The sequence below is a fragment of the Megalobrama amblycephala genome, linkage group LG7, assembly GCF_018812025.1.
Source record: "Megalobrama amblycephala isolate DHTTF-2021 linkage group LG7, ASM1881202v1, whole genome shotgun sequence".
NCBI classification, from domain to species: Eukaryota; Metazoa; Chordata; class Actinopteri; order Cypriniformes; family Xenocyprididae; genus Megalobrama; species Megalobrama amblycephala.
The window spans coordinates 17,121,321-17,131,177 of NC_063050.1; the positions used below are offsets into that span (position 1 = coordinate 17,121,321).

The window sequence follows — 9,857 nt, forward strand, 5'->3', positions numbered from 1 at the left end:
CTCACCCTCAAGCCACCTAGGTGTAAATGACTTTCTTCTTTCAGACGAACACAATTAGAGGGCCTGATTTAAAGCCCAAAAAAATGCATCCATCCATCATAAAAGTAATCCATACGGCTCCAGGGGGTTAATAAAGGCCTTCTGAAGCGAAGCGATGGGGTTTTGTAAGAAAAATATCTATATTTAAAACTTTATAATCTAAAATAACTAGCTTCCGACACACAACCGTACACATACTGAGTTACCACAAGAGTGACCCCTGACATGATGTATGACGTAGGATGTAGGAGTAAAGTAAGCTCACATTTAAACAAATAAGACTGTGCAACAAACTCAAGCTCCTCTTCTCTTTTCTCTTTAAAATTTCAAATTTTAGACTTCTTATTTGTGACCGGTGTTTTGTTTCACTGTATCCTCTGCGCTTCCGCATTCAACATCACGTCATGCGTCGGGTCAAAGGATACTCTTCCGCCGCAAATCGATGCGTATGGCCGTCTGCCAGAAGTTAGTTATTCTACTTTATAAAGTTTTAAATACGGATATTTTTCTTACAAAAACCCATCACTTCGCTTCAGAAGGCCTTAATTAACCACCTGGAGCCGTATGGATTATAGTTATAATGGATGGATGCACTTTTTTGGGGGGGGGCTTCAAAACACGCCACCCGTTCAGTACCATTATAAAGCTTGGAAGAGACAGGATATTGTTTAAATATGTTTGTCTGAAAGTTTTATTCATCAGGAATAGGGTACAAAATGTCATGCCAACAAACTTTCCATAAAAAAGTAAAAACATATAACAATTAAGCTAAAACGTTTAAGCTAAAAGCTGAAAAGGCAAATGTTTACAGTATAAATAATGCTCTAGGACAGACACTGTGCTTCATCGTGATCATTTATCCGCGTGTTTGTCTGTCTGTTGTTTCTCTTTTTCAGGTAGTAAGATATTCCGCCCGAGCCAGACTCACAGCTGCTGCGCTGAGGCAGAGCGGACAAAACACACACACACACACGCAGATGCGGTGCTCGGGGAAGTATGTACTCTGGTTTTTATTGGCCATGGTTGGTGCTCAGAGCAGAGGAGCCCAGAGAAGAGTCTTTATATCCATCATGCACCATTTCCTGTCCAACACACATCCACACACAAACACACACACACACACATCGAGCGACTGCAGTTATTTAGGAGCAGTCTACCGATGTGTGTACTTGCGTGTGTGTGTGTGTGTGCGTGTGCAGTCGGAGACCCCCGTGGTGGTGCTAAAGTGTAAATGTATGCTAGAGATGACAAACCTGCAGCAGATCTGTTTCACTTGGCACACAGCGAGCTCTCGCGTGTGTATCTGTAGCATAGCGTGCAAGTGTGTTACCGTGCTCGCTGCTGTTGTCTCCATTGTGTGAGCCGGGCCGTCTGCTGCTGGCCGCTGGAGCTTCAGAAGAATGAACAGATGCCGCGTCGTCCTCCCTCCAGAACACCTAGAGAGAGACAGACGGAGAGAGAGACAGGTAGACAGAGTAATAAGCGTAATATATTATTGGTTAAGTACAGTATAGCGGCGCATACCAGAGGCGTGCTGTAAGGAGTAATATAGAACACATGCTGCAAGAGCAAACAGTTTAAAAACGCCACAGACTGCTGTATATAAACACACGCACAAACATCTGCACGTAAATGATAAGACAAACAAACATACACGCACAGGACCCATCTCGTTGGCTTTCGCCGTCCGAATGAAGCGATCCGGGATGCTGATTGGTCGACTGAGCGTTCGAACTGGGCTAAAATACATAATATAATAACGGCTATGACGTGAAACACCTGTTCATCTGGCCAGTGTGTATATCACTGCACCCAACTGTGACCGTTTACATGTCAGTAACTACTAAATGTTTTTTTTTATCGTTTTAAAGATGCAATCAGATCAGTGTGTTGCATTTAACTGACACTAAGCCTAGAGAGAAATGTCTTAACCGCGGTCAGCAACCATTCACACACACACACATTCACACACTGGGGCTAGTTGTCACATTATTTCTTCATATTTCTAATAGTGGGATTTTTTGTGATTAAGTGTCAGCACAGATTTAAGTTATATATGTATAGTGAATTATATATATATATATATATATATATATATATATATATATATACAGTCAAACCAAAAATTATTCAGACATTTTTTTATATTTTTGATATATTTTTACTACTGGGTGCAGGACACTATAGTTCATTTATGTAAGTGAGGATAGCAAAATAAAGTAAATTGTGACATATTATACCCAAAAATTCTTTATACCAGTAAAATTGATAAAAATTTGGAACCAAAAATTATTCAGACACTTTGACCTGACCATGTTTTGCTCAAGTGTTATCTGACATAATTAACATTCATTTTGTCTGACACAGTTGAACTCTGAGATCTTGTCATATTTTATTACCATTTTTTAAACTATAGTAAATAAACTGTACCAATGAATTAAATGTTCAAGGTGTCTGAATAAATTTTGGTTTGACTGTATACATACATACATATATATATAGTAAAGACGATAAATTTATTTATTTATTCATTCTTATCATATAGTGTGTTTTATTGTTTTCACATTTTTTACACAAATGCTATTACAAAACCATGATGATATTTATATAAATATACAAAATTTTACCTAATGTAAGAGGATTTTGAATTAAGTGTTTGAAACAAACATTCAAAAGCATTGCTAGAGAAAAAAATGCATTTGTGTAATTGGATTAACCTTACATTTCCCCATGTGACAATTTGCCCCGGTCTCCCCTATATGCTATTATATGCCAATATTTAGAATTATTTAAGTATCTCATTATTTATTTTATTTAGTTATGATTTTTTGGGGGAAACTAATGATTCAAAAATGGGACAAAACTGCTCTACTGTCACAAAAGTAAGTGTGTAGTAATAGTAATGTAGTTGGGTCTATTTTTCAGAACAGTACTACTTTGTATAAATAAGGAGCTGTTTTAAAGTAAGCATCTGTGTGGAATAAGGAGACGATATCTTACGACACATATAATAAATCAAGATTTTCAACCAGGCAAACATAATCCTTAACATTCCAAATTCAACGATGAATTTGAGAAATCATTGAGAGAAATACACTGTCACATGACACAAAACTCACAAGCATCTGTGCAAATAATGTAGTAAACCGTAAAGACAGACAACAATGGTAAACAATATTCAAAACAGTATACACATAACAAATGAACTCTTATGGATTATTTACACTAAATAATTAACAAGTTTGCTTTGTGTGTGTGTATATGTATATATTCTGAAATAACAACATATTATTTATTTATTTTTTATTGTGGGAGGCATTTCAACTCCTTGGTCTAAACTCATGTAGCGACCTGTCATTTTGTGGTTTGACACCAACAGTCGGGAAGACACTTAGATTGCTCTTCTCCCCCAGGATCCAGATATAATTAGAAATTTAGGAGTTTGAATAATCTTCTTTATAATATTAAAAATGTCTTTGTGCTCTTTAAAACATTTGGTCACACCTTAAATTTGTGTTCATGTTACTGTGTCAGTATTCGAATAGACAACTTGTAATTTGTATTATCATATGATCTGTAATCATTTTGTGGGACTTTGTGTAGTATTTAATTATGCATAACATGGACACTGTAATGTGAAGTGTTAGGTTTCATTTAACCTCAAAAATGATTCATTATAAAATGACAGAAGAGTGATTCTCTGCTGTTATTTAATATAGACGACGGGGACGGATAGTCTGTGGCCGTATTGTATCACATGAAACAGGAGTTTCAGGCCTCCCCACAAAAACAGTCTCTCCGGCTATAGTTTCAGCTTCCCTTCACTACTGTACTTGAGCAGTTGACAAATCCATTCAACACTGAAATTATACATTAAAAATATATTCATGTATTATGGAAAGAGTATATTTTAAGTTTGCGGTTTTATTGTTTTTCAGGGGGGTTGTTATTGTTGCTGTTTGTAGTTCACAAATGTATTTTTAAAAGTCCAAATATTCCAAGAAATGTCTCAATTATTGTGAGGTCACATGCATAATTAATCTAGAAGAATTACAAAAATATTTGGTTACACTTTATTTTAAGGTGTCTTTGTTACACTGTAATTATACATTTAAGTGTTGCGTATCATTAAGCAACTACATGCACTTACTATAGGGTTAGGATTAGGGTTTGGTTTAGGGTTGCATGCAATTATGCATAATTTATAGTTATTACTATAGTAACTGCATGTAACATATGTAACAATGACGCTGTAAAATAAAGTGTTACCAAATATTTAAACAGGTTTCATGTCAACCGTCCATTTGCTGAAAAAAAGGGTAACACTGTTCTATATAATGCATTATTAAAAGTATTTTTAATGCATTAATTATGCCTCCTAATGCCCCTTATTACGCATTGTATGATCTCGTGAATAATTGTAACCAGTAACACATTATCTTTTCACACCTTTAGGGTGTATGACACATTAAAAGCTAAAAATCTAAAATCTGCTGATTTAACTATTTTTTATGAAAAGATAATGCATTATAATGTACATTATGAATACATTTATAATGCATTATTCTTAAAGGCTTTAAGTGTTACCAAAAATAAATCAAGCCCAGAGAAATCATAATACTTTTTTAAAATCTTTTCTGTTCTTTTCACCTCTGTTATCAGCTCCATATCATTACTAAACTTTTAATAGATCAAGCAAATCCCTTTTTCTTGATAAAGTCTTAGCTTCATAAAAAAAAGCTCTGTATACAAAGCTAAAATATTCAGCACTGCCCGTTTAAAAGCATAGAAATGCAGAAGGGTTTCAGCTGAAGGCTTGCCTGGTCTGTCCCTCCCGGGGTGCGTGTAAATTCCTCCCCGTCAGATCTGGATCCCCCCTCTTTATCATCCACCACCAGATCAATGGGCATCTTTCCCTTCAGACAGCTGATGTAGCGGTGACAGAAATTGTCACACAGCTCATGCACCTTCGATTAGAAAAGACATGTAACGTTAATGATAGGCCTACGTGTTATTTACATGTTGATACATGTCACTAATATAACGAAATATTAATAATTGGAAGCCCAACCTTCTCTAATTCGAGCAGATGAAATCGTAACACTTGTATGGCTTGAATCATCTAAAAAGAAACAACACATCAAGTCACAAAATTGCTTTGTGGTTATTGTTTCATTTTATCCAGTGATAAAAAAAGTAATTTAATAGTGTAAAGTAAATATTATTGGCAATTGTCTCAAACGACTGGGCGACCTACCAAATTATCCAAGTCTGGATTCGACGAGAAGAAAGGCTTTTCCGCCCTTATCTGAAATTAAAAAATGGCGATCGTATCGTTAGTCCGGAATATCGATGCAATTGTCACACAAAATTAAACTGGGATGTGTTGCTGGTTGTTATTTTATATATATATATATATATATATATATATATATATATATATATATAGGCTATATATATTATAAACCGTTGGTTGAAAGTAAAACGAGGGCCTGACCTGTTTTGAAAATACTGTAATATCTTCGTCAAATGACTCGGACGAGCAGACGTCGCCGGTCACCCCGCTCTCTCTCGGCGTACAAGTCGCTAATTCACATTTTTCGAAAACTAGTGCAAGCAGAGGGAAGAGGGGGTGCCTGAAAAACAAAACACATTCACTGGAGTTTATAGCCTATCTGTTTTGCCTCAAGCACAAGATATTCGGGCTCAAGGCCCTCTCCACAACTTATCAAATAATGGAGAAATATAAAATAAAATATAAGTTTTATGTGAAAAATTAAGTAGCCTAGGCTACTTTTTATTTCAGATTTTATTCAAAATGTATGTTTTGACAGCAGGCCAACAATATTAATTCTGGCATTGTCATATCGTTGAAAAACACGTAATAAAAGTGAATTAGTAGTCTAATTTTTTTCTGTCAGACACGTAGGCAATATTTCTTCTATTTCAGAAAAATACAAAATACCAAGCAACTACATCGAAAAATATTTTTACTTGGAAATTCTGCCCTACAGCCTTAATCATCTTCATAATAAAATACACAGGCTGTTAATCACACATAGCCTACCCGTAAATGGCGTCTTTGTCCCGTTTTAGTGCGTCGTTAACGGGCGACGGGACCCCGGGAGCTGTGGGGTGCGGGTGCGGGTACTGGTGAAGCGGCGGGCCGTGACTCACATGAACCGCCTGCATCGCTCTGGCCGCGTGAGGATCCCCGTACATCGGAGACGGGATCCCGACCGCATCCATGCCGTAATGGACCAGATCCTCGTACTGAGGAAAGTCAAAATGTGGAAGTTAAAAATCAGATTGGGACTTTGTTGCACACACATGTTGATAAAATAGACTAGGCTAATAAAAATAAAGGTTCCAAAAGGTTTAGAGAACCAAAGAACAGAGTTGTGAAGAACGTTTTAATTAATCTAAAGAACCCTTTTCCACTATAGAACCTTTTGTGCAGTGGAAAGATTCCATGTATTTTAAAGGTTCTTTTTGGAACTATCGACACCAATAAAGAACTTTTAGCCTATTTTTTAAGAGTGTAACAGCATAGCCTTTTGAAGAAAGTCTTATTTGTTTAATTTGAGCACCAAAGCCCAATTAACTATAATTACACGTCAGTAGTTTCATACTTAAAACAAATTAATTTAGTTAGGTGAGATTAGTTTTAATTTTCAGGCCCTTTGTGACTTAAATGTACAGCGAAAAATTTTAATCCATTGTCATTACTTCTTTAAAACATTTTTGGACCTGTTTTTACATTTTAAACTCATGGAAAGTTTTCATTCACATCTGATGTCAAATTTAAACATTTTATCTTAAATTACAGTATCATGGAAAATAGAAATTCGGCTAAAAAAACGACATACTTTTATTAATATTACTATTATTTATACTCCGTTTTCTTGTTTACGATAGCTGAATTTCAGAAATGCACAGAAATATACAAATTAGTAGGTGTAATGTTTTAACTGTGTATAAAAATAATGACTGAAATTAATATCGATGTTTTGTTGCATTAAATCGGTCTCGCGCAAGTATCCAACGACAGAAATATGAGTTATGAACAGACTGTAAGCATCAAGTTACTCTTTTGGCTGTCAGCTAAATATGGAATTTTAGGATAATAATACTTGCAAAATAAAAAAAAAAAAAAGAATTTGATCAAAAAATAAAATAAAGAATGTTTTTTTAAAAGCAAGCTACATGAAAAAATATAATGGCACAAAAAAGGAAAAGAAATAAAAGGGTTCGTTTTTTGGTGGTTTCACTTGTTGCTGCGTATTCAACTTTGGTGTATAAACACACACACACGATTCATTCAAGGAATTAAAGGACATCTGACTGTAATTATGTCCTAAGTTTTATCGGCGTCTGAGTAGAATTAGTCCTGACGGCCACGTTTGAGGGTTTTTTTGTTGCTGAGGTTTTTACGCACCCTTTGCGCCATGAGGACTCCGTGTCACCGACTCCCTGTTCTCAACGCGTCCAGATCTCAGTGCCGCGAGCCCGGGGAGCCCCACACCGCATTCAAACCTCTCCCGAACACCCAACTCAAGTGCCCGTGCTGAACAATAACATTGTAATCCACCCAAACACTCCTGGTCAGCTTTCGCAACAAACGCAAAGCTGGATATCAGTAAGTTAGAATTCCAGTTCTCGACGCGCCGAAACAACCAAAGTGCGCTTCTGACGTCTGCCTTGTTTTTCTATTTCCAGTCGAAGATTTGTAGCCAAAAGGTGTAAAAACAAACTCCATTCGGGTCTTTGATCGTTTGGCTGGTTTATTCTTAATGCAATAACACCTCTATGAGATGTGTGGAGCGCGGAGAGGGAGGAGGAGGAGGAGTAGAAGAGGGCAATTGGACTTCTTAAAGGAGACGTAAAAGGGAGACCAAAGCGAACCCGTGCGTAAAGAACGCACAACTGTACTCGGAGCAGACCACTGGAAAATGCCTTTTAGAGAGCAAATGAAAGTGTGTCATTTTTCATACCAGACAAGAAAAGTGACAACTAGTCAATAAATCAATACTTTATATGAATTACAATGTAAATAATAATATTTTAGCAGTAATAAGCCAGCCAACAATTGAAGTTGCGCTGTAACTGGTCATTCAGCTGATGAGCATTAGATTTGCCAGTCGCCGCATTGTTTGTGTTTTATTGAATTAGATTGTTTTGAAGTCATTGATATCTACAACGTTTAACATGTGGTTTTATTTAGAAAGAAACTGAATATTAATATCATATGAAATTTACAATAGGCCTATAATATGCCATATCTCAATAAATGAATACAAAGTTGTTATTTTGTGTAATTTGATTGTATTATGTGAATTCCTAAAAATACAAACATAAATGGATTTAATACTGTTTTATTTACTAAATGCATCTTCTGATGTAATTCAAGGAAGGGAAAGACGGAAATGGAGCAGCAGTGATCGAGTGTGGACTGTATTTTTAACCATCCTCTTGGCGCCCTCTACTGGCATTATTTATGTTGAAAGGATTCCCTCAAGCCTAAATCAGCGACATGATTGCATTTCCCGCTTGACTTGAAGGATTAGTTCACTTTCAAATGAAAATTACTCCAAGCTCACCCTCTTTCTGATGAACACAATCGGAGTTATATTAATAAATATCCTGACGCATCCGAGATTTACAATGGCAGTGAGCGGGATCAACAAGTATGAGCTGAAGAAAGTACTTCCATCCACATTGATCCATCATAAACATACTCCACACAGCGCCGGGGGGGTTAATAAAGGCCTTCTGAAGCGAAGCGATGCGTTTGTGTAAAAAAATATCCATATTTAACAAGTTATGAAGTCAGATATCTAGCTTCCGTATTCATATTCCGCCTCTTGCAGTTCAAAATGTTTACGCTACGTCCTACGCCTTCCCTTCAACTTACGGAAAAAGCTTAATTGATGCGATTGTAACTTAATTGATTGTAACTTCGATACAGAAAGCGGTCTGGCAGAAGCTAAATATTTTACTTTATAACTTGTTAAATATGGATTTTTTTTTTTACACAAACGCATCGATTCATTTCAGAAGGCCTTTATTAACCCCCTGGAGCTGTGTGGAGTACATTTATGATGGATGGATGCACTTTCTTCAGCTCATACTCATTGATCTCATTCACTGCCATTATAAAACTCGGATGCGTCAGGACATTTATTAAAATAACTCCGATTGTGTTCATCAGAAAGAAGAAAGTCATATACACCTAGGATGGCTTGAGGGTGAGTAAAGCTTGGGGTAATTTTCATTTGAAAGTGAACTAATCCTTTAAAGTTGAAGACTAAATGGCTTTTTTTTTTTTTTTTAAATCTTACCTTTTACTGTTTAACCTATAATGTTAACTGACAATTACTGTAGTTTTTCTATGTAAGCTGTTTTATCAAGACTTTCTTTTTTTTTCTTTTTTTTAAATACTGATGCACATTCCAGTTTTTTGTTGCAGATCTATTTTTGCTATACATGCCAATTTCCTTTGTGAATCTAGTTTTATCAGCAAAAAAAAAGAAAAAGAAAAGAAAAAGTTATTAATGCAACCGCCTCCTTTTACCACGAGGTGGCAGCATATGATCGAATTCGACGCAACGCGTAGCGAATGGACCGAATTTGGGTCTGGCACACTATTCAATTCAAAACGGCCTCTCAATTCCCCCCATCGTGTCATTTACATTTCTAGAGATTTCTCTGGGTTTTAGTTCGTTTTGAAGACTCTTTCCCTCTGGTATGCAATAGTACTCTGTGCCTTCTTCAAGTCTACAAAACCTATGTTTTGTTTCAGAAAACATTTTTCTGGA

General features: G+C 36.1%; 1 protein-coding gene across 2 annotated transcripts in view; it reads right to left on the reverse strand.

The window, feature by feature from the left end:
• meis1a (Meis homeobox 1 a) overlaps positions 1–7,877 on the reverse strand; it is a 28,024-nt gene extending 20,147 nt beyond the window's left edge. Inside the window, exons 1-7 of one of the 2 annotated variants that reach the window (XM_048196208.1) lie at positions 7,478–7,877; positions 6,107–6,312; positions 5,537–5,675; positions 5,297–5,347; positions 5,111–5,161; positions 4,860–5,006; positions 1,370–1,475 (exon numbers count right to left, since the gene is read on the reverse strand). In XM_048196208.1, coding sequence (XP_048052165.1) covers positions 1,370–1,475; positions 4,860–5,006; positions 5,111–5,161; positions 5,297–5,347; positions 5,537–5,675; positions 6,107–6,312; positions 7,478–7,489 — 712 coding nt within the window. In that variant the 5' untranslated portion in view covers positions 7,490–7,877. The remainder of the gene's footprint in view (positions 1–1,369; positions 1,476–4,859; positions 5,007–5,110; positions 5,162–5,296; positions 5,348–5,536; positions 5,676–6,106; positions 6,313–7,477) is intronic. The other variant, XM_048196207.1, reaches the window with a different exon arrangement.
• Between the last annotated feature and the right edge of the window lie 1,980 nt (positions 7,878–9,857).